The 25,519-nt window shown below is 32.2% G+C and overlaps 1 protein-coding gene across 2 annotated transcripts in view; it reads left to right on the forward strand.

Moving 5' to 3' along the window:
- Positions 1-25,519, forward strand: part of LOC133192004 (trichohyalin-like) — a 52,285-nt gene that overhangs the window by 9,826 nt on the left and 16,940 nt on the right. For both annotated transcript variants that reach the window (XM_061327823.1, XM_061327824.1), the window contains exons 11-28: positions 1,400-1,495; positions 1,882-1,923; positions 2,082-2,201; positions 3,866-3,958; positions 6,159-6,251; positions 9,070-9,174; positions 11,478-11,546; positions 13,077-13,205; positions 13,566-13,640; positions 14,308-14,445; positions 14,803-14,886; positions 15,048-15,143; positions 15,251-15,415; positions 15,610-15,705; positions 15,905-16,034; positions 16,337-16,476; positions 18,344-18,484; positions 18,702-18,814. In XM_061327823.1, coding sequence (XP_061183807.1) covers positions 1,400-1,495; positions 1,882-1,923; positions 2,082-2,201; positions 3,866-3,958; positions 6,159-6,251; positions 9,070-9,174; positions 11,478-11,546; positions 13,077-13,205; positions 13,566-13,640; positions 14,308-14,445; positions 14,803-14,886; positions 15,048-15,143; positions 15,251-15,415; positions 15,610-15,705; positions 15,905-16,034; positions 16,337-16,476; positions 18,344-18,484; positions 18,702-18,814 — 1,925 coding nt within the window. The remainder of the gene's footprint in view (positions 1-1,399; positions 1,496-1,881; positions 1,924-2,081; positions 2,202-3,865; positions 3,959-6,158; positions 6,252-9,069; positions 9,175-11,477; positions 11,547-13,076; positions 13,206-13,565; positions 13,641-14,307; positions 14,446-14,802; positions 14,887-15,047; positions 15,144-15,250; positions 15,416-15,609; positions 15,706-15,904; positions 16,035-16,336; positions 16,477-18,343; positions 18,485-18,701; positions 18,815-25,519) is intronic.

A 25,519-nucleotide genomic window follows, 5' to 3' on the forward strand; every position in this document is an offset into this window, starting at 1 on the left:
CCTTACATGTATTTATGTTTATTGTATATTTATTAAAAAATTCTATTGTATATTGATACGTAATTATTATTTTCAGGTTAATCTTGGCAAAGACTTAATGTCATTAATTCAGATTATTTACTTGTAATTTACAATGTTTAAAACTTTTTTTGTTCAATTTGTCCTTATATGAATTGACAATGAAAAAAGTTATGTATTTGATTAAATATTTTCTTAAAAAATGGTATTGTATAAATACTTGCATAGCAGATTATTTATTACTGTACATGAAAAATAGGGAAGGATATCTTTCAGAATACAAGGAATTTTATTTTGAGAATAGGATATTAAACTTTGTTCTAAAGATCCCAGGGTGAAGTAAAATAAGAAAAAAAAACTGACCAAAGCATGTATACAACATTGTTTTTATTTAGCAATATCCATGCTTTATTAGTTTTATTTTTTTTTTTTCAACAGTCCTTTTAATATCACAGCTAAAAAATTATAGTCACTTTTATGTTGGCTGCATGAGTAGGAACATAAACTTATATTTACTTCTTGGTTGATGTTGATTGTGGTCTATGGTTTATTGTCCTATTTTTGTATCTCCTTTCTTTTTTTCACATCACTCCTTTTGTTTTCATTAACAAACATTTTAAGGTAGAGTTGGTAATTTATCATTAAACTTCATGAAGAAGTAGTCACACTTTAGAAAATTATTAGCTAGACAGGTAATGCCGTTTGTGGCTTGAGTAGATTTTTGCTTTTTTCAATATGTTTGACATTTTGAGCTCATCTCAACAAAGGAGAATCACTATACTCTTGATATTGGCTTTACTTTATCAGGTTAAAGTTTGGGAACCAGATTCATTTTCAAGTAACATTTAGCCCCTATGTGTATTGCTTGATTCAGATTAAAGATGAGATGCAATTTGTCTTATATACAATATCTGGTAATTTATCCTAGACTCAACAATTGTGGATTACATAGTTACTTAGGTCTCACAGGTAAACAGTATTATCTAGACCCCTAGCCAATCCATACCTTTTAATGAGAAAAAAGTAATGCATCTTAACAAAATCAAAGATTCATTGGGTATGAGACTTTGCCTTACCTATATGCAATATTTGTTGAGGTGAGCAACCATGTATGTAGTATTTTCTCAATGCCCAAAATGATAAAAAAAAAATTCATTTAATGCTTTTGATTTAGTTTCCTAAGACTATACCAAGACTGTATTTGGTGATCGCTTTTAATTTGTAGTGTGTATGATTAAATACATGTATCACTTTATTTTATTTTAGAATTTTTTAGTTATTGAATTCACAATATTATTCTGGAAGAAGAGTTTCTAAAACCCAAATCTGTGTTCGAGATGAACTATTTGTTTCTAAACTCCAAATTTGTGTTCATTGTTAGGATGAAGTGGATGATCAAAGATCTGAATTAGATACCTTGAAAACTAAAGTGGAAGATCTGAAGGAGGATGCAGAGAAAAAGAATGAGATGATTGGAGTAAGTATGGGTTATTGGTGTCCATAAGAAGCACTTAGAGCTTTTTTTGGGGGGGGGGGGGGGCTAAACAGAAATTCTTTGACAAAAGAAAAGGTCTTCAGACATTATTATTTTGGGGGCACAACTGTAAATTCATGAAATTAGCTGTTTTTCTGTTGTTTAATATATATTGGTTAATTATTTTGGGAAAGCAGGGGTGAGTTACACCAACAGTTTCTAACTCAAGAAACACTGGATTTTTATTTTAGAACATATGAATTTTATTTTAATTATAAAAAAGAGGGTTGTGAATTCTTTAGACAGAAGGAATTCTGAGATACAGTACCACATGTTGTATGTGAATTAGGTCACTTTCTCTCATAAACTAAATTTTAATTACCTTGCAGAAACTTGAAGATCTGTTGAAAGCAAACGAAGAAGAAAAGAAAGTAAGTGTTGATTTTCGCTGTCCATGCTAAGGTCAGAAGACTTAATTATATATAATTTTTCCCAGAATTTGAGATTGAAGTATTTAACTATTCCTGAAATGACTTCAATGTAGTGTAATAGCTAAGAATGATTTAAAATTTTGTGTTTTTATTTGTAGGATGCTTTGAGGAAGTTAAAAGAGGCAGACAACAAATTAAAAAAGCATGAAGACTTACAACCAGTGTGGAACTCCACTGTAAAAGGTCTACACCAGGACCTTAGGAAGAGAAATAAAGAGGTCAGAGGTCAACAATTGAATCATTTAAATTTGTGGGGGTGTAGGGGGTCAATGTTCATGGACAACCAAAATTTTACCTATTCGTGAGGATGTTATTTTGTGGGTGATTTTTTTATACAGGAGATTCAGTGAACTGATACATTGACTAAGATTTCATTCATGGGGATGTAAATTTGAGGATAATTTGGTAAGCCATGGGTTACACACAAAATCCATGAGCATTAGTCCCTCACAAATGATGATTCCTCAGTGCATGAGAGGTTTATATAGGCTATGCCTGCTGCCCATCCATTTATGTTTCAATATTTACATTTCCAATGTCTTTGTCCGAGATAAAATTTCAAATAGTAAAAATACTTTATTTCTACATAAATCTACTGGTTCATCGAAAGGCGTGGTGAAAAAAAATCATGTGCGGGGCGGGACAAACAGAAGCGGGGCTTGTAGCACGCAGCTTGTAGCATGTGGCAGAATCAAGAGCATGTAAATATAAGGAATAACTGTCAGATTTTTTGGTTTCATGACGATGATCAATCGATTGGCTTGCGTGATAATTTTATGCATAAATGCCTTTGGCGTTTATGCAAATTATCACGCAAGCCAATCGCTTGATCACATCATGAAACCAAAAAATTAGACAGTTATTCCTTAAGAACATAATAAAATATGTTCAAATCCAAAAAAAAAAAAAGTGCATGAATTGTATAATGAGGAGGAAAAAGATCTTACTGTGTTTTTTTTTCTCTTTCTCTTTACTACATGTACCTCATTTTGAAATTTAAAATATGGAATGAAATGCTGAAAATATACATGAAATATAAAAGTTGGGATCCTTTCAAAACTGCGGAGATCGTTTTGTATGTTTACATTAATAATACTGTGATACTTTCCCTTTTTAAAGGGCTTTCTTTTTAATTTAACGTATTTGGAAATTCAGGTACCAGTACATTTCATGTGAGAATGATTTGAATTGCACAAATTTCAGATTTGTTGAAGTGCTTAGCACAGTTTTGTGAAGTGGTAATTAAGAGTTATTCCCCTTAGGTTGCTTCTCAGATAATGATCAATTAAATGCCTGAGAGGAAAAAATATGTTTGTTAATTTCACTGTTACAATTATTTTATCACAATGAGTTTTTCTGACTAGGTATATCTCATTATTTTCATTTTTCACATCATGTAAATGTATTATATTTAACACTAGAAGAGGCACAGGAATTAAAACTTGGTTATTAATACAGATCATATTATGTTCAATATTTCATAACTGATTAAAAAAAGAAAAAAAATGTTTTTCCAATAAAGTGTCTGTATTATTATCAGTTTCTAATCACTTCTGGCAATTTTGAGGTACAAAGCTGATACATATGTACTAGGATCTTGGGTTTATTTGGGGTCTGATATTGCAAAGAGATCTATATATTGTTAATGGTTTCTGATGTTATGTATTGAAAAATAGAGAGAACTCTCTAGCATGTTTAAGGTATATTATTTATAATATTATTATAATAAAGTTTTCATCATAAATCTTTAATGAAGTCATAAGCAAGTGTCTTCATATCTGACAATAGAAAATAGGCACAATTATTATGAAACTTTTTTTTTAAGATGTTACAAATTTACTGAGATAATTATTTGATGAGTTGATATTTCTATCATCTACAGGTCGATGATTTGAAGGATAAACTAGAGAGAAAGGAAGAGGAACTTAGACGATGTCAGGATGAATTGCACACCTTGTCTGTCCAAAAACAAAAGGTAGGTCTCCTGATGTTGTGTGCTGCTGTGCTATGTTAATTTGATTTGCAGTGATTTGATCTGAAAGTTTTCTAATTTGTGAGAGAATGTCTTTTGCATTAATATTGTTTCTGAAATATATTTCAATTAGGGATGGCAATTTGTAATCGGTTAACCGGTTACTCGGTCGGAACGATGGTAATCGGTTAGAAAATCTGTAATCGGTTAGTCGGAAAAAAAATACCCGGTAATATATGTGTAAATCTGAACACAATTTCATAAAAAAATCATTTAAAAAAGATACATCAAAAATATGTTAATTTTTTACCTATCTATTTAAGCTGATTCGGAGATAATTTAGGCTGTACAGATGGACACCACGGGGGTAATTAGTCAGTTTTTGAGATGTTAATTGTTTTGTAAACACCATGTCGTTACCCGTGTTTCTTTAATGATTTAAATTAAATGATCGTTGAGTACTGCAAACTGTTTATAATGTGTACCTTACCTCTTCTGTCCTTTGCCGTTACCTATCAAATTGTATTATTAAACAAACAATGTAAATTAAGCTATCATGGTTTTGATAATGGTGACAATGTAGAATGAATTTGCACGACATCTCTTCTGATATTTTTTAACGTATCTGATATACTTCAGGCATATCCTATGGGTTTCTTTCTCTCCTTTTTTTTGGCTTATTAAAATTAAGATAATGTATAATAAAATAATGTAAACATCTGATAAATTATAAACATGCCGGTAATATTTATTTACTATACGTAACATTTTTTTAATAGAGCTTACAATGAAGAAATATGTCGAGAATTTTTGATACGATTAACCTATTAATCGGTCGGAACGTCTTGCGGTTAACCGATTGGCAATTCTGTATTCGATTGCCATCCCTAATTTCAATTGATTTTTTTTTGGAAGGGGGGGGGGGTCTGGGCTTTCAAACAAAGAAGAAGATATTAAGTGTTTGATAGGCAGAGTAATCTACATGTAATTAAGTGTACATTTAGAGTTATTGCATGACTGTGTAATGTATAGCATAACATGCAAGAAAAATCTGTATGCATGTCTAGTGTCTTCTTATCAAAAATAGACTTGATCGCCCAACTTTCGATGTAAATGATTTTAAGAACAATATTGCAGAAGGGGAGGAATAAAAGGGAGAAGATGCTATAAAATTATTATATTTAATCAACTATGCTGATAAAATCATTTGAGTTTAATCACCTCTTGTATTACCCCAAAAAATCAGTATGGTTGTACTTAGCGGGGAAAAGAGTGTATAAGAGGCCTCGAGTGGTACTGGTGGAATTGTTTTTACTGGAGATTAATAGTTATAACATGAAAAAAAGAATAGCTCTGAATAACAGTAATCCGCCTTAGACTGACCTTTGTTTAAAATCAACTTCACTGGGGTATAAAATGCAATTAAAATGTCTTTGTTGTCTTGCGAGTTTAACTTTTTCCTCAATAGAAAGAAAATATTGAAAAGCTGTGGATTACTCTATCATGGAGATCATGGGGGATTTTTGTCCTTCTTTTGCCTATTTTGTATTTTCATATATATTGATGAAAGGGCACCTCCTCTTTTGTGTGTTAATTTGTAAAAATAGACGAATGCTTTGATCTCTTGCATGTAGAAAAAATATTGAAAATTCATTATTGATACATTTAAGTACTGGTATATTCTCTGTGCAAGTGAATGAGAAAAATTAAATTTTTAAAAATGTTTTTTGAACAGGCTGTTGAACCCCTTTCCACTTAACAAAATGCAGTGATTTCATATTCAGCTGAAAAGTCCCATGCACATATTTTTTGTTGACATTTAATCTAATATGTATTTTTTCCACAATCCTGTGGTGGTGGGCGTGGGGGTGTCTGTGGGATTACAATAAATAACTTTCCTACTTCACAAACTGTTAATAATGCTTCATTGATTATTGGAATTTTTGGATACACAGATATCTGCCTCATATGAATTCACTTGAAATTTTTCATGAACTTCATGTGAAAAGAGCACAAAATAAAAATCATCAAAACTCTAAATTTCACATGAGCAAATGCATATGAGACAAATTTATCTGTATAAATTACCATAGAAGATTATGTAAGACACAATGAATGAGCATGACTAACTAGTTGTTTGATTGTGTTTGTTAATTGATGTATTTTTGACTTTTTTGTTTTTGTGTGTTTTGTTACTAATTAGGAGCTAGACAAACAGCATGAAGACCTTACGTTTTTAGAAGACAGTTTGTCCAGCATGAAACTACATCTAAAGGAACGAGAGCTGGAAGTAGAGGTAGCCATTTTTTTCCTCTATGTTTCGTAAGCTCTAAACATCTTGGGTACAAGTCTGATATGACATGTACTTGGGATTGACTATAAGAGCTAGAATTAATCATAGCATAAATATTGATGTATGATGGTTCTTTTTGCAATTGCAGGAGACATTGTAATCTCGGGCAAAACTAAGTTAGATATCATACAGAGTTCTACTGTATTATTAGCATGGTCACCATGGGAGCATGTTCTTGGAATAGAGAAATTCACAGTAATATTGATTGAAGATATTATAAGAATATGAAAAAATTAAATTGATTCAGATATTTGCAGCATAAGTTTTTCTTATGTGGAGTTTATCTTTATTTTACTATAGATGTTAAAATATTGTGTATTGAATTCTTTGAGACATTTGAGAGAGAAGTTATATGGAAAATAATTAATCCAAATTTGAGAACAGGTGATGTTTTAGGTGGCCAGTACTGAATTTTAAATTGTCTTTGGAATGATGGAATAATGTTTTATTTTTTGTTTGTTTATGACAGACAGTAGACTGTTCATTATACAGTGAATATATCATTTATGTTGATCTATGGTATTGCATCCACCTTTCAAAGGTCTGGAGTGCCATCTCTTCTTGGGAGGGATCTATCTGCAGTCATTTAACAGATGCACTATCTATCCAGCTCAAATAAATGGATTTTAACAAACTATTTGATGTTAATCAAATGATACTTTAAAGGTTTGGGAAGATTTTAAATTCTGCAGAAATTCTACAGAGTTAATTGTCCAGTTTGTATGATTTTTACACGCCCCTGTGGCACGCGTCAGATATACGCATGATAGGGTATAGGATGTTCAATGTGAAGTGTACGGGCAGTTGAACGTTAAATAAAAGAAGCTCTTAGGTTTTTTCAGCAAATGATAATAGACTTGTAGGGTCACAATAGGATGCTTTTGAAGACATGCGATATAGTCTTCAATAGATATCAGATTTAATTGATGTGTATTGCTCAGTTGGAAGTAATACTTGGTAAACACCTAAGCGACAAGACATCATTTGGTCTCTTTAAGTATGCCTTTGAATCTGAGCTTGATGAGGAAGGGGGATTAATTTTGACTTGCAGGCTTATTTTCTGTGATTTATTGTTGAATTTGCATTAACTTGTTTGAACCTTGGGGCAATATGCTGAAAGACACACCGCCAATACAGCATCAAACATGACGAAAATATGAACAAAGTAGTGCATAAATTTTCTCAGTGGGATAAAATTCTTTAAATTAATTAACCACTGGATTTTAAATGTTAAGGTTTGGCTGAATTGAGGTGATTTTATTTTTTTTCATGCTTTTTGTTCAAGTTATTTTTTACATGAACTTCAAAAGTTCGTTTGCAGAAAAACTAAAACTGGAAATTTCTTAAAAGTGCAAAGAAATGATGAATGTTAGATTTGAAGCCTTTGATAAAATACTTGGTAGAAGTAGACATCAACAATTTTTGGTATTTGAGGGGGGATTTGATGGTAAATCTCTTAAGTACCCATAAGAAATTGAATATATTTGAAAATTTTGATGCAGTACCAGGGACTAGTAAGACATAAAATTTTTTATAGCAAATAAATTTGGGGTGACATTTATGTTGTATTAAAGTATTTCAAGCCTCTTAATCCAGCTAATTCTTTTTATGCTGTTTTATTATTATTTTTCCAAATTTATTAGTCTTGTAGGTTGTATTTTATTATCTTTTTCCCTTTTGGAAGGCAGCACTGCCTGATCCTCTTATTATCCTGTGTATTGACCTTTCAGGCAAATTAACTTTATTGACCCAAAAGGTGTAATTAAGTCGTCTTTATTGATATAAGGTGTTCATTCTTAAAATAAACTTTATTTTGTGAAAGAGCTCTCTAGGGCCGGAGGGGAATTCATTGACAAGGTCTTTTTGATCCAGGGTTAGGCTAAACTGCCGTCTGCAGATACTTCTTGGGAAAATGCCCTTTTAAATAAACTATCCAAAGGGCTATGTGTATTAGCTAGTGTCAAATTGTTAAAAACAGATTGACTTAATCTTTGTCAGTGTAATTGTTATTTAAAGTTGGATTTTTATCCAGGCTGTCCTTTTTTGTGTCTTATTTTATTTATTGTTATTTAATCTTGGGGACCATTTTTTAGGGTGGAAGAAATATAAGTTCCTGTTGGCAATTATTTGATTCTTTGAGATAATGGCTAGACGAAAATGTAAAAACTGCAATAAATAGCAAAACAAGCATGCAAGTTCATTGTCAAGGGCTTTTAGCTTCTAAAGTCTGATTTTAGAATTTGTGTAGTTCTGAGGATTGGAGAATTTTTTTTTTGACTGAACACCAGAGAGGATGACATTTTATATGATGTATTACCAGAATTAATTAACCATGGATTTTAAATGGGGGGACTTTTCATGGGAGTCCAGTGATGAAAGTTTGTGGGACTCTGGTATAGAACAAAAATGGACTAAAAACTCAGAAATTTCTGCTCCAGTGCAAAGTAAGCCTGTAGGAGAAGGTTGTCATAGAAGTAGCAAACATTCAGAACCAAGATGGGCTTCAGAGTTGTTAGAAGAAGATTCAGGCATTGAAGAAAAATTTCCAGCAAATTTGAGTGAACTTGAGGAAAAATTTCCAGGAGGTTTTAGTGAACCAAAATGGACTATGGATCTCATTGGGATTTTGGACACAAATCTAGTCCAGATAACTGACTTATTTAGCGACTCTAATTTAGAGGAAATATGGACTAAGGAGTTGATTGAAGAGAGACTGGCTTTAGAAAATCTGACCATTGATTGTGCTGATTTTTCTTCGCAGAATCTGCTGAAAACTCTGGGTAAGAAGGAGGGAGAATTGGAGGGATTCAAAGAGCTATTGAACAAGGCAGAGACAGCACTACGGCAGAGTGAAGATGCTGTGCAGGTAGGAAATTAGGATTAAGGGAAAATACTGTATACAGGGAAATTTTCTCCTTCATTCATTTGCACTTATCTTCACCCTTATCGCAAATGGGCAAATTTTAAATGGGGTGCATTCAAGTAAGCATTAACTCTTCAACACAACTGTGTCTGGGCGAATTTAATTTAAAATTGGACAAAATTGTTTGCAAATGTAAAGGGGTGAAAATAACCCAGTATACAGTTACTGTCTTCTGAGGGAGGTAACGCAGTATGGTATCCTAAATTCGCTTGAATTTCATTCTTGTCTGCAATGGGATCTTTGAAAGAAAAAAGTCATAATTACAGAATTTCATTTTAGCAAGCTGAGGATTCCCTTTAAAACACTAAACCAGAAAATAAATGTTAGTTGTGATGATATGGCATAAGATCCCCTTGTTTTGTTGTGTGTGTTGTTAAGAAAAATAATGTGAATTTAATAAGTTATATGAATAATTGTTCCATTTGGCATATTTTAGGGCACAAGAAATTTTCTGTGTTTTCAATTGAAAATGACCAACAAATAATTTGAATTTTAATAAGTCACCAGACATATGGCATCTTTTTTGGGACACAAGAATTGTTTAGTTTGTGCATTTCTAATCGAAAATTAAATCTTACTTGGTAAATAAATTATTATAATTTTTAAAAGAAGATCTGAAAAAAGTTCTGTTAGGCATCTTAAATTTCTGTTGTGTTTTCAATCAAAAATTTAAATCTTATTTGGTAAACAAATAATCTGAATTTTAATAAGTTATTTGGGGAAAAAAAAATCCTTTTTGGCATCTTTTGTTTAGGGCACAAGAAATTTTCTATGAGTGTTTTCAATCAAAAATAAAATCTTAGTTGGTAAATAATTTGAAGTTTATTTTGGCTTATTTGGATATTTAAAGCAAATAGAATTACGTAGACCCTGAGTCTACTTTATTTCTATGACATTCGCCAGTTATGGCTTTTAGGTTTGAAATAGGAGGGAATCACAGATTTGTATATAAAAATTTTAAGTTTGGTTTTATTCTACTCTGTTGATTAATTAACAGTGATACTATTTACAGTGTACTACATGACGTTTTGTCCCTTTAATAAAGCCAAAGTCAATATTTTCTTAACTCTGTTGTTTACTAACTCAACTACATAATTTCAAATAGTACTTTAGTGAAAATTAATGTTATTAATGTTTAATTTTTTAAATTATTCAGTCAACATTTTAAGGGCGCTTGCTACAAACAAGATGCATGAACTGGTATATATTTAGCTCACCTCAACGAAGTTATGGGAGCTTATGTCATACCCTCGGCTTGAGCATTCCAGGTTAAAGTTTTTGAAGCAGATTTCTTTTCAAGTTCTTCTATTGGCTTACACTGATCAGAGGTGTACATATGGACAATAATTTTAGTATGTTTCATTGTACAAGTAAGGTTATAGAAACTGCATTTTCAGCCAACAAATGACCAGGTTAATGATTTTGAAAGTCTTTGCCAAAACTTTTTTTTCAGCACATGCCCTTCTGGCAGGTACATCCACTGACAGGATAGGGCATTAATGGGTGATCAAGATTTTACATAGGAATATATAGGAAAAAATCTTTTAAAAAATCTCAAGAACAGCAAAGGCATGATTGATATGGATTGATGTGGAAGCATCCTTAAGTAGTGTAGATTCAAGTCTGTTCAAATCATGACCCCTGGGGGTAGGGTGGGGCCATAATAGGTTATTAAATTTTACAGAGGAATTCTATAGAAAAAAAAAATCTTTAAAAACCTTCATAAGAACAGCAAAGGAATGATTAGTCATATTTATATGGAAACATCCTCAGATTCAAATTTGTTCAAATATTGCACCCAGAGGGTAAGGTAGGGCCACAATAGTCATAAGAATATATAGGGGGGAAAATCTGCTGATAAAGAAAAGTATGTCCAAAGTGACTCAGATGAGCATTGTGGCCCATGGGCATCTTGTTAACTAGTACAATGGTTTTTTTTTTTGATATTTGATATAAACTAGACAATGCCATGGAATATTTATTTACTGGAAGTCATGCAGGGTTTTAGAAAAGCTTCATCACATAATGGATAAAAAATGTCTGACCATCTCAGCTTTATGAAGAGAGTGGAGGAAGATTCTAAAAAAAAAAAAGGCTTAAGATGAAGTTTGTTATAATCTGTTGTTTTCACCATGCAATGCATAGACTAGAAAAAATATTTTAAAAGAAGATATTTTTTCTTCCTGTCCAATAGAATCTGTAATGTTTTAGATATGTGATCTAACGGCATTCATGTATATTTGTAGGACCTCCAGTGTCAACTGAGGAAAGAGAAGGAAATTGCCTCAGAGGATTACAGATCTCAACATTTACAGGTGAGTAGGTGGGAGAACATGTAACATTTCAAGTGTGTGGTTAGGTGTTACATGTAACATTTAAAGGTGTGTGGCTGGAAGTTACATGTAACATTTAAAGGTGTGTAGGTGGGAGTCACATGTAACATTTACAGGTGTGTAGGTGGGAGTCACATGTAACATTTACAGGTGCGTAGGTCGGAGTTACATGTAACATTTACAAGTTTGTGGTTAGGAGTTACTTGTAACATTTAAAGGTGTGTGGCTGGGAGTTACATGTAACATTTACAGGTGTGTAGGTGGGAGTCATATGTAACATTTACAGGTGTGTAGGTTGGAGTAACATGTAACATTTACAAGTGTGTGGTTGGGAGTTACATGTATCATTTACAGGTGTGTGGCTGAGAGTTACATGTAACTTTTATAGGTGTGGAGATGGGAGTTACATGTTATATTTACAGATGTGTAGGTGGGAGTTACATGGAACATTTACAGGTGTGTAGGTGGGAGTTTCATGTAATATTAACAGGTGTGTGGTTGGGAGTTACATGTAACATTTAGAGATTCGTGGTTAGGAGTTCCGTGTAACATTTACAACTGTATGGTTGGGAATTACATGTAACATTTACAGGTGTGAATTGGTTGGTGGGAGTTGTATATAAAATTTGCAGGAGTGTGGTTGGGATTTGCATGTAACTTTTTCAGGTGTGGATGGGTGGGTGGAAGTTACATGTAACATTTACAGGCATATGAGTGGAAGTTGTATATAACTTTTAGAGGTGTGTGGGTAGGTTGGAGTCACATGTAACATTTACAGATGTGTGACTGGGTGTTAGTTACATGTTACATGAAAAGGGTGTGGGTGGGCAAGAGTTACATGTAACATTGATAGGTGTGTTTGTGGATGGGAGGCACACGTTACTTTACAGATGTGTTGGTGAGTGGAAGTTAAATTAATGGGTATGTGGAAGTTACGTGTAACAGAGTTGTGTGGGCAGGTGGGCGTGACATGTAGAGGTACATATTGTCTTGTAAATGATACTGAAATATGATTTGTTCTAATGTGGTAATAATAACATGTATATTGATTTTTGCTTTACAAAGAAATGTAACTATATATATTTTACTGAGGTCATAGAGTTTTCAGTCATCAGCATTTTTTCTTGTCAAATTCATCATAAAGGTTGATCTTTTGTTATACTGATATTAGAATGTTCAGTCACCTCATTGAACAATGTGTAATGATTATGTTTATAGTAAATCACCATGTGTTTGTTGATCTTAATACCTGTCCAGAGTTGTAAATAGTCTGAAAAACTATCAAATGTAATTCTACACTGTGCATTAGACTGATATACTGGTTTCCATAATTATACATGTACATATTTCTCTCCGATTTTGTGTGGGTGAGCATATAATCTTTCACAACTGAAATTTTGTGTAAAGATTACAGCCATCTTTAGTCATGTATATTTATTTGGGTGAATAAGTGATTGTCTGAAAATGCTATTCTTAACAAACAGAATCATATGTTTATTATCACCCTCTTAGTTCAAGATAGATGACTTGGAGGCCCAGCTTCATACCAAGGATAAGATTATACAACAGCTATCAGACAATCTGAAGGATAAAGAGAGACAGATGCAGCAGTGTATGGAGATCTTCAGACCCACCCCACAGGTAAGGAGCGGATCCAAGATCTTTATATAATTATATGTTGTATGAAATGAATCTCTAACCACAGGTTAGGAGGTGGATCAAAGGTCTTATTTTAATGTATTACTTGAAATTCACGTTAGGAGGTGTATCCAAAAAAAAATTTTCAGGATGAATGTCGCAATAATGACTTCCATTATTTAACTGTATTCATTCATTGTAAAGAGTATTGATTTAAATGTTTGAGGATTTTTTTTTTTTTTTGCAAACTGTAGAATCTATTATAAAATAAACATTGATTTTTTATTAAGGATACATCACCGATGATGATGTCTATTTTTATTCTGCATTAGTAATTTAGATACATATATGTTCTGATTTAAGGAGGACAGCTCCATTAAGGACAAATGGATCAGAGAGTTACAGAACAGACTTCAAGAGAAGGAAAAGGCTGTCGAGGTAATATCTGTATTGTGTTTTACAATGCATTCTCTATAGTCTGTCCCACAGTACCATCATCATCACTTTTTGCGTAATATTTCTAACAAAATGCATAAATATCTTGTGTCAATGAACTAGGTTCTCGGAACGAAGTCTTTTTTTTTTCTCTTTTAACCAAACACTCTGATTTGTAATGATCTCTCCAGTTCGAACTAGTGTTGATATTGCAGCAGATTTAGAGTCTGTGGGAATTAAACATTAAATATAGCCACCACTTTGAAAAGGGATCTATCATTATTCATAATTTTGCATATCTTGTCATCAGTAACATTAAGAAGTAGCACATGTTTGGAAACAAAATTAGGGTCACACTCAGATGATCTTTTAAAATAATGAACTACTTCCTCACATGCTTGAGTACAGAAGGCTGAAATTAGCATTGTAAATTTTTGGACTGAGAAATCTTCTCATGCTGGTTAGTTTCATGATGTATGTATCCAGTCTGACTAAAAATGATAAAACTTCAATGTGTTAAAAATATTTTCTCTCATGTGAAAATTCATTTACTATAGTAAAAAAATGAGTTGGAAGCACTTGGATGGGACAGACTATAAAACTAAATTGATATGTCTTATTGAAAAGAAAAGAAAATATGTTATTGTGAAAAAATTTTTTTCAATGTCAGGAAGCTTTGAATGAGAGAATGAAACTAGCGGATGACAAGGATGCAGAAATCCGACAACTGAGAAGAGAGGTCCGTGACAAAGAACATGAGATGGAGCGAGCCAATCAGATGTTGCTTACAGCAGAACAGACCATTGAGGTAACAGCAGTAAGGGGAAGGGGGGAGGGGGTGAAACTAAGTTAACACCTGATATATTGCTTAATTTTTAAAATTGGCAAAATAAAAATTCTAGCCTTTTTTGTATTTCTTGATTTCTTTGGAGAAAATAAAAGTATTTGATACTTTGATAAGATACTTTTACTTTTAAATATCTTAGTTTCTGAGTCTTGTATGATGAATGAAAATTTTGGTTGAATATTATTTAAAAGAAAGAATATGAAGATTGCAAATCTTTTTTTTGTAAGAAACCTGTATTATGCAGAGAATAAACTGCACAATATATTTGGGTTACTAAATTGAAGGAAACGGTAAAAATTGAAATGATGTATTTTTCAGTGTCTTGAGAAAGAGGGAGATGAGAAGGATAAAACTCTGAAACAGCTGACAAACTCGTTGAAGGTCTCCCAGAAATCTCTTCAGGTAAAAATGATATCATTTCTGTCAACCTCAACAAAATGTATTTTATTATTATTATAAAAGAAATTTTTTTTTTTTTAAAATTATGTGTATTTCATCTGAATTTCTGGAAATTTCACACACAAATTAGTTTGAGTGCACAAGAGATGTTTTTTTTTTTGTAGGATGCTTTGGAAGAACACAAACAAGAGCTTAAGGAGAAAGAAAATGAGATAGAAAGATTGAAGAAAGGAATGAAAATTTCAGAAGGAGAACTACAGGTATGCTTGTATTGAGGGTGATCTAAAATTTTGTTTTTTTGTTCAAGGAAATGAGCAGAAAGGCGTATTACTTGATGAATTTCTGAATTTTCTGTCAAATACTTCAGGGAGCAGAAAATGCAGACACAATGAACAGTTTGTTGAGGAAATTACGTGACAAGGATGAGGCTCTACTGAAACAAGCAGAGAAACACGACACTGAAATGAACAAGCTAGACAAGGAAATTCACAATCTCAAAACTGAGCTGGCTCAAGTCCAGAGGGAGCTACAGGTACTCTGTCAGGAGGAGATAACTCTGATATAGCCAGAGAGAGTTAGCAAAGAGAAATAACTCTGTCTAACCTCCACTGAAAGTATCAGTAGGGATCACTGAGACACTGAAGTTTAAAAAAAAATCCAATTTAAATTTAATATCTTTTAAACATCAATATGTAAGACTTGATATCACTTACTTGTATCTTACAGTCAGTGGAAAATAGATGTGGCTGGTCTGAAAAACGGAGTCAAGACACTCTGGATGATTTGAGAGAGACACTTAAGGAGAAAGATAAAGTTATTGAGGTGACTATGAATTCAGTAGTTAAGCTGTACTTAACTAAATAGACTTTGAAATTGCAGTAAATACAGGATTTCTATAAAAAAAAAAAATTCTAAATTTGTCGTCATTTTTGATAATTTAAAATCTTTACAAATTTAATGCTCTAAAGAAAGTTTTTTCTTTAATCAATTTTAATGCACTTATTTGTTTTTCTTCTTTTAGGCCTTAGTTGCAAGTGGAAAAGAGAAGGAGAGATTGATTGTAGAACTACGAGGTTTGCACTCCAACGCAGACACCATCAGTCTCCAATTCCAAATAGAAAAACTGAAAAATGAACTGCAGGACAAAAATGGTACAGTCAAACACGCTTATAGCGAATTGCCAGGGATGAACGATTTGATTTGTTATTAACATAATTTATGGTATCCATAAAGTTCATAGTATCTTTTAAAACTACAGGGAATGAAAATCACTTCGCTATAAGCATGAATTCATTATAAGATGAAGTTCATTATGACAATGTTTTTCTATATTAGTCATTTCATTCTCTGTTATAGCTCATGTTTTGAGGTCCCGTTAGAGTTAATGTTCTGTAATTAAACAAGGCCATATTAATCATCAATCGATTTAATTTTAGAAAAATGAAAATTTCAGATTTACTTGATTCATGGACGTTTGATGAAAATGAACAAGTTATCAGTCGAAGGATAGAAAATTTACAATCGGAACTTGAAGCTGCAAAAGATGATCTTCAACAGGCTCTAAAGAGAGAAGACATCCTAACAAAGGAATTGGTAGGCTGTCAAAAACAAAATCTGTGTGCTGGCATTCATAGCTTCAACAAAAAAAATTAAATGATTTTCCAAACACTGCCTCATTTAAATGTACAATGTACCTATATAAGACATTATAAGGTTATTTGTAAGGGTCAGTAAATGTGTTCATTATTTTGGTCAGAAAGGGAAAAGTTCAGGTATTTTAATTTTTTAGGGTACATGTCAATATGGGTCAAGTGTCATTAAATTAAGGCAGATTAACTTTCTTGTATCAGATTGGTTTATTTTTAGTCATAAGAGAAGTACATATGTACTTAGTCTTATTCTACAAGTATATGAATTTCATACAAATATGAATTTCTGTTTCATTTAAATGCTCCTGAGCTCAAGGTTATACAAGTATAAATACTTTGAGGGTGCAGTAAAACTTGGTTGTAGCGAAGTCCTGGGGACCTGCAAATTTACTTTGCTATATCCGTAATTCGTTATATACCTATAACAACTTCGTTAAATTATTTATAGAAATTCCCAATATAGACTTTTCTTCTGACTGTCAAATGTATTTTCGGATGTATTTTAAAAATACTATAGTTTGGTGTCCAAAAGTTTTTGGATGAATTTAAATTCAAATATAATACTTACAAAAAATACCAGATCAATATTTTAAAGTTGAGATCTTTTGAAATTCGTTATAAAAGATGTAAATTTCATAAAGTTTAACCAGTTGGGGACACATAATCATTTCATTATATCTGTAAATTTGCTATATCCAAGTTCTTTATATCCGTAAAATTTTACAAAGAATTTTTCAGAATTTTGCTGAGGATTCCAAAAAACTTCATTGTTATATATCCATAAATTCGTTTTATACATGTTTGTACTAATTAAAGGAGTTTTACTGTATAGTGTTTTTTTTTTCATGTTTAGATATGATTTAATCCCTTTTAATTGAGTTTGTAATGTGACAAAAAAATCTTTTAATGATATCATTCATCTTGGTAACTGTCAACTTAAAGCAGTGTATACAAACATCAAGACAAGACACTCATTCATTAATCAGCAGCAAGCATATAAAAAGTGTCTAAATACAGTCTTTAAATATATCACTTTATATGTTGGCTCAATGAAGAACTCATTTACTCATTCATTCATGCAAGCTTCTTTAAGAAAAAAGGTATGTACGGTTAAACACAAGTTGTGAAAACCTTTCACTCTTCTCTGGATCCTATCATTTATACTGCATAACTACAATATAATTACAAAGCATTCTGTTTAGGAAAATGCATGGAATTGGTAAATGTGTCTCATTTACAGTTCTCCTTCTTTAGCTCATCTTGATGAAGTTGAGCTTATCTGTACTTCCTGTCAGAGATAAATGTTTTTGGAATAGGTCTATTGAAAGCCTAGATTACACCAACTTTGCATAGATGATGCATCTAGGGCTGTTTACTAGCAGTCTTGCTTTATATACTGTATCTGAATTATATTTTTATGGATGAGTGGCCAGATGTAGGTTTTAGAGCTTGTCCATTTCAAATCTCACTTGGACCTGGTGCACCTGAGGGTGCTGGCTACCTATCATAGCTCAGTGTGGTGTATGATGGATTTTATATGGATGAGTTGCCATGTTTGAGTTTTGGTACAGCTCCATTCTTATGTAATTAACTTCCCTATCTGGGTCAAATTTGAAGGGATGCAATACTATTGCAGTCTTCCTTCAGTTACAGTATTTTCCAGATGTTTGACTAAAAAACTGTGTAATGATGTGTGTTATTATTGTACGTGTATCTTATTTAACATTCAGTTGATTTGAGACTTTGCCTCACTTACAATTGAAATTCATTGAGAAGAGCATTGTAATATGATTATCTGTGTGTTTAAACAGAATGATCTCAGACAGAAGGAAGTTTCATCCCAAAACAGAGCGGGAGAAAATCACAAAGTTGAAATAGAGGTACGAAACGTCTGTGAACATCACTCAAGTCCAGGGAAATCCGAGAAAGTGTCAACAGGAGAAGGTCAAAAGGTCAGACATTTTAAGTAGGAAAAATGAAACAATGATTAAAAAAATGTATTTTCTTATATTTGGTTGTGAAATTCACATTGTATAACGCATTATTTAGAATGAAATGAACATATCAATACTGTTTCTCAAGACTTTGGCATCTGTTACATCATGGGGTTCAAAAGTCCTCACACAACACAGAACATGATAATAATGCAGTTGCCTTGAATCATTGCAGTTGAAAGAAACTCTGGAAAAACAGCTGTCAGAGCTAGAAAAACTTGGTGATACAATAAAGAGAGAAAGGCAGATTATCCTAAACTTGAATGAAAATGAACCAAAGCTCAGTGGGTAAGGATTTTTTTTCTGGTTTTAGAGACTCATGTTCTGTGAACCTATATGTCTCTTATGATTCCAGGTACATGTAAAAGTTTTAAAATCTTATGCAACACATCAGGGTTTGAATTAATAAATAGTGGGCAAGACTAAGACAACAATGAGTGGGTTCTTTTACTGAAGTAGGATAATCTTGAGGTCATATAATGTATTGCCATATTCATCACGTTTTGTTAAATACTATTGTTCAAATTAATTTGACCTAAATTTTTTGGCAGAGGGTTTTGATTTTTCTACGCTGACATTGAAAATGTGCAGTTTTAACACACACATGGTTTTACAGAAATCTTAATCTTCACAGGGCTAAAACAACTATCACCTTTTTATTGTTTAATTGCAATTAAATCTTATTACAGTCTAAGTCATGCATTCACTATATTAATCTGAAGAGTAAACCAGTTCCTGTTACCCCCTTACCAGAAAACAGCACGTGCACACCTCTATATACAGTAAAACCTATCTAACAATTTAGCAAATCTGTTAATAACAGATTTCTGCATATTCCCTGGAGGGCTTTTACCACTACAATATCCAAACCACAATTTGATGTAGCAAGTTTCAGATGTAACTTATTTTGGCAGTGCATACAAGTAAGTCTTTTTTTTTTTGTTTTGAACGAGAAAGGGGGCATTTTTCTGTTTGTTTTGTACTTGTGAAGCCACAGTGCATGGTACAACTTTCATAATTTGCTACTGTAATATTTAAAAACCAATAAGCCAGATAAAAGTATGTTTTAACATTGAGTAAATTTTCATTGTCTACTTAATACCATTTATGGTACAAAGACGACATAACAAAATACTTTCGATCAAAACTAGGGAATAATTGATAGTTCAACACGAACTTATTCAAATACATGTGTCGACAACATGTGTTGACCCATGAAAACTGTAGCTCTTAAATCCTACATGTACAATTCATTTATAGCCATTTTCTTATTAAAAATGATGTGATTTAGCTGTATATTAATACAATATAACAATACTGACTGATATTCAGATGGCTATTACTCTACCAATGCAAAGTTTTCATTTCATTTATAGGTTTTATTATATAAAGAATTTTTAATGTAAATAAGAAATTAATAGCAAAACATGTACATCTCCATTGCAAAATATTGAACTTTTTGAGTAAGTTTCACTAAGACATCTGTGGAATATAAGGTCAAGACTATTGATATGGCCATTATTATTTGAATAGTGCTGATTGTAAATATGGTATTGTTAAACCCTAATAGAATATTTCACCATTTCTTTCTATTTCTTCATGCTGTTTAACTTTTTCTGGTTTATTTCTAATGCACTTTTCATATTTTGTAGTAAACTTTGGATTTGTGCATTTATTCACGCCATTTTCCTTTACTTTCACTTCAATGTGGAATAAGATAATGCGTTCATAAAAAATTTAACTTGAAAAACAGCTTTGTTTATTTAAGAAATTTTTAAACATCTATCGGGCTATAAATACGGGTTGGTACGAGATCAAATTTACCATAAAGCCCTTTGGGTACGAGATCAAATTTACCATAAAGCCCTTTGGGCTTTATGGTAAATTTGATCTCGTACCAACCCGTATTTATAGCCCGGTAGATGTTTTAAAATGATACCTTATTACTTATATTTACATTTGTGACTTATTCATATTTTATATTTGCCTGATTATAATCTTTTAACGCGTGAAACGTTTCATTTTTCCAAACCCAACGGCACGTGTTTTATCCACTGATTACGCGTCGACCCTTTATGATGTCATTGAGAAATTACGTCGAACGTTTATGACGCGAGGAACCCGTGTTTATACGGATATAGATACGCGTTGTTTTTAATAGTGTTATATAAAAGAAAACATTTGAAAATGTAAATATTACTTAATAGATAACAAAAAAAACATTGTTTTTATTATACCCCATTACAAATGAAGTTTATTAGACCCCCAGCAAACGAAGTTTGGGGGGGGTATATTGGAATCACCATGTCCATCTGTATTTCTGTCTGTCTGTAACACATTTGCGGGTGATATTTCGAGAACCCTTAAAGGTTTTGCAATGAAATTTAACATCACAACTCCCTATCATCTAAAGAAGACCCTTACTGATTTTGAGGTCCAAAGGTCAAGGTCATAAATTCATACATTCTGTCTGTTTGTAATACTTTCATGGATGGTTCCACCCCAGTCAAAAATTCCAACCCAGAAATTTCTTGACAAGCAAAAAAAATATATATTAATAATAATTATAATAATAATAATTATAAAAGAAATAAAAATTAAAACCTGAACTCCTTTCCCAAATGTATCCAACCCAGCAAATTTCATATCACCACTATCATTATATATACACAATGTACATTAATAATGTAATATATATTGACAATATACAGATTACAAAATAGAAGTCACCGTCCATGTGTTAGACATTCTGTGGTAGAAAATGCAAGGTTTTAATTGTTTAGCTTGTTTAGAATCTAGATATCATCTTTTTTGACAAGTACTTACATTTAAATGCCTAGGTAAATTTATACAACTGAAATATTTCCAATATAGCCTTTAAAAAACAGGCATGGGCATTTGGCTTGGATAATCCCCCATTTCTTTGTTTGAATGATGATTACACAAGTACAAAAAATTGCCTTAATCTGTATGCATTTACTTGTATCACGTGCAAGAAATATTGTGACTTTGTAAAATTGCTCAGCTGCCAAAATAACAATATTTTAAAATCCATTACAAGAGTTTCTTTCCACGACAGGGCATTGGCATCTTTCTAGAACAGATGTGCATTGTATAGCAGGAAGACGTCTAGGTACCCCTTTAATCTGTTATTCTAGTCTCAAGATATTCATGTTCTTTTTACAAGAAGCATAAACTTTGCAAAACTGTAAAGTTGTAAACAAAACTGCTAGGAGGGACAAAACTGCAATTAAATTAGAACCATGGAGAGATAGTACACATGTCAGTATTATTATTTTTTTAATTAGAAAATTTATTCCTGTAAAAAATCACAAAATTTTTATAGGGGGTTTAATATTCGTTGTTTTTCAGTGTTATGAAGAGACCCACGAATTCATGTCCTCCATGAAAATGTGAAAATTTTACTGTGTCCTTTTTGTCTACCATCGCTTCTTCAACCAGAAAATCAAATCTATGTGAATCAATATTTTTTCCTCAAACCACAAAAATTTGACCCCACATAATTAAGTGATTTTTCAGTAAATTACTTTTTACAATAATAAATAAAGTCGCCTATTTCAGTAGTTATTCAAACTAAGTGTCCTTTATAAAAGTGAATGGGGTTATACAACTACAAGTGCATAAAGTTTTATAGCACAGAATTAATCTTTTTAAACAAACAAAGTTTTAAAAGTACTTATAATCTTATTAGGAATAAACTTTTACTGCCACGTTAATATCTTCTTAATTTTCCCCCAAGCAACTAAGATCCATCTCTCTTTTAGAATGTGTTGAATTAGACCTTAAGGCTATTTAACATACCTAAATTCCAAAGATATTGGTAAAATGAATAAGCTAGATTCACTGTATGTTTAAGATGCCTATGTTTATAGACCATTTTAATAAATTTCCATCATTTTTCAAATATTTTTTTTAAAAAAAATAGGGACTTCATTGCATGTAATATAGCCTATTTTGTATACATAGCAATGAAGAGTGGAAAATGCCCTCGTGTGTGGATAAGTTGAAGTTCTCATGAAATATTTACTTTACAAGTAAAATTCAGACTTGCCCCCAGCAATTTCTATGTTCAGTAGAATATGACTAATTGACATGTACAGTCCCTGAAACGTTCTACTTTCCCATTTTTCCGTTCGTTCACCGTTTGTTCAGCGTGCGTTCACCGTTCGTTCACTGTGCGTTCACCGTTCGCTCTCCGTTCACAGTTTTGCGTTCTGCGTTCACCGTGCGTTCGTGTTCACCGTTCACAAAGCGTTCACCATTCGCTCTCCGTTCATTCACTTTGCGTTCACCTTGTGTTCAGTGTTCACTTATCGTTCAGTCTTCACTGTCATTCGGAACTCCGAAGTGAAAGGACTTATCTTTTTGTAAGTAAGGATTTACGGGACTTGAAATTTAATAATTAACATATCGTGTTTAAAGGATCATTATTTTATGGGAATAAATTATCTACAACATGTTTTATTATTATTCTAACTTAGCTGTTAGGTTATTAATTGAATTACTTTGGAAAATAAATGTTGTTATAAGTATGTACCTATGTAGAACGATGCTGAAAAATTAAATTTAAATACGGGCAATATACAAGTACTTCAAGCACTGCAACATTTTGTTGTTATGTTAAAGACGACAAGTCGTTAATGGAGAGATAATAATCCATGTCAATTAATTTACTAACTGCATCAAAATTACGAAAGTATTTATTACTAACACATTTTTTTTTCAATTATTATAGAAATACATTATTAGAACTAGTTCTGAGAATTATAAATAGTACTGCGGATATCCAGTTAATTAAATATCTTTGGAACGAATTAAATTGATAGTATGGTTAAAAAATATTTAAATGTAATATGATACAATTCATATATAAATTCTATTGTTAGAGAGAAAAAATTCCTTTCTTCACAATAACTTTATGTGTTTGCCATTCAATATGATTAAGACACCCCCCCCCCCTTTTTTTCCACGTAGATCGGTTACTTAGTCAGTATTTCCAGAATATTTTAAATTAATATTTACAAAGGAGTTAACACGTTTTGTAGCACAAAAATTTCAGTCTCAAAACAAACATGCATCTAAAAATGTCATTAAACAATAGTAGTTCAAAATATACAAGCGCCGACGGTGGTATTTTAAATTGGCCAGGGAGTATGTTTCAAATTCATTCGAAGTGTTTATGCCCAATTTATTTTATTTATTTATTTATTGGAAAAATTGGAATCAGATCTAGAAATGATAAAACATGTTAAAACTTCTTGGAAATACTACAGTGTAGCACTTCGCCTTTGGTGTGACGAGACTTTCACACCTGCACAGTGTCGAATGATTTTGATTGACAGGACAAGCACGTGGACTTCGTGTGAACTTGAAGCAGGAAAATAAAAACCGATTATGACTGTCAAACAAAGTGAATTTGTTGATAAATAAAAAAGGTTACTTTCACTGCCTGATATATTTAGATAAAAATTAAGATTTTTTGTTTATACAGGTACATATGTACATGTACATGCATTTGTGGAAAGGGGGGCTAAAACGGAATCTCTCTCTCTCTCTCTATCTCTCTCTCTCTCTCATTTGTCCGTTTAATCAAAACTATGACACGTATTACTTAAATACCAAGTTCTGAAATTTTAATCTATAACAAATAATATGAATGCTTCTTTGTATCACCTTGTCCGAGTATAATCACGGGGAATTGTCTACAGATACATGTAGAAGTCTGCTGAATAAATCATCATAAAAAAAAAAAAAGAATAAACATATTTATTTTACAACTAGAATAATTTTATCTTACAGCGTTCGGTAACAACGACAATGTTTTACAGCAATAAAAATCGTGTGATTAAACAGCTGAATTTAAACATCATACATATGTGCAGAAAATATTGTAAGAAACTTAATTAATAGTTTTACTAAAGGCGCATGTTTCATCTTTCTTAGGACAATTTTTGAATGTTTATTTATTTATTTATTTTCCGCCTGACATTAGAATACAATAGAATAGATAAAATGCATGGAAAAGATCAGAGGCATTCCGAATAAATCGTTCATCTTGCGTTCACCGTTGGTTCACCGTTTACTTTGCGCTCGCGTTCACGCTCCGTTCGCGTTCTGCGTTCGCTCACCGTTCAGCGTTCACCTACTGTTCACCAAGTTGCGTTCAGCGTTCACACATCGTTCACTCACCGTTCGCTCACCGTTCGCTCTGCGTTCGTTCACCGTTCGCTCACCGTTCAAGTGGGAAAGTAGAACGTTTCAGGGACTGTAACAAAAAAATTTGTTAATCACTTGTGCGTATATGATTTTTGTGCAACATTGAGGAAAAATTGTGTCTGTTACATGGGGTTGCAATCTCATCATGTTTGATATATAAAGGTTTGGATTTTTAGTAACAATTCTAATTGATCAGTGGTCCGTTATCTTAATTTTCAATGTATTTAGAAAGGGGAGAAAAAAATGCTGTCTTGAATTCTAATTTTGTAAATGAGAGATATATTTCATAATATTTGTGTTGTCTACCAAAAAGAGAACTTGAAAAAATCATTTTGTTTAAGACCAAAGCCTTGGTTACTCATTGTAAAGCTGAACTTGTATTAAAAAAAAAAAATAATTGTAACAAACACGTTATCGATAAATCCTGATTGGCCTCAATTTGGCCCAGTCAGTTCTACAATGGCTTTTGTTAAATCTAATTAAAGAAAATCCCATTAATCTCCTTAGCAGTTTGACCCTCTGTCTGCAAAAAAAAAAAAAACTGGAAATATGCTTCCTCACGTGATCAATTTTAAAACGGGTATGTCACGTAAATTTAAAATCAAAATGTTTCTTAAAATTTCAAGATATCTCTTTTGGCCTTGGAGAAAGTTGGAGGGAATAGCAAAGGTGAAAGTGCAGACTTACAGACATAATATTATTCAGTTTTGAAACTGATTCCCCCCCCCTCCCCCCCCCCCCCCCCCAAAAAAAAAA

The sequence above is a fragment of the Saccostrea echinata genome, unplaced genomic scaffold, assembly GCF_033153115.1.
Source record: "Saccostrea echinata isolate AGI-Se365-2 ecotype Australia unplaced genomic scaffold, CSIRO_AGI_Sech_v1 ptg000025l, whole genome shotgun sequence".
Classification (NCBI taxonomy): domain Eukaryota; kingdom Metazoa; phylum Mollusca; class Bivalvia; order Ostreida; family Ostreidae; genus Saccostrea; species Saccostrea echinata.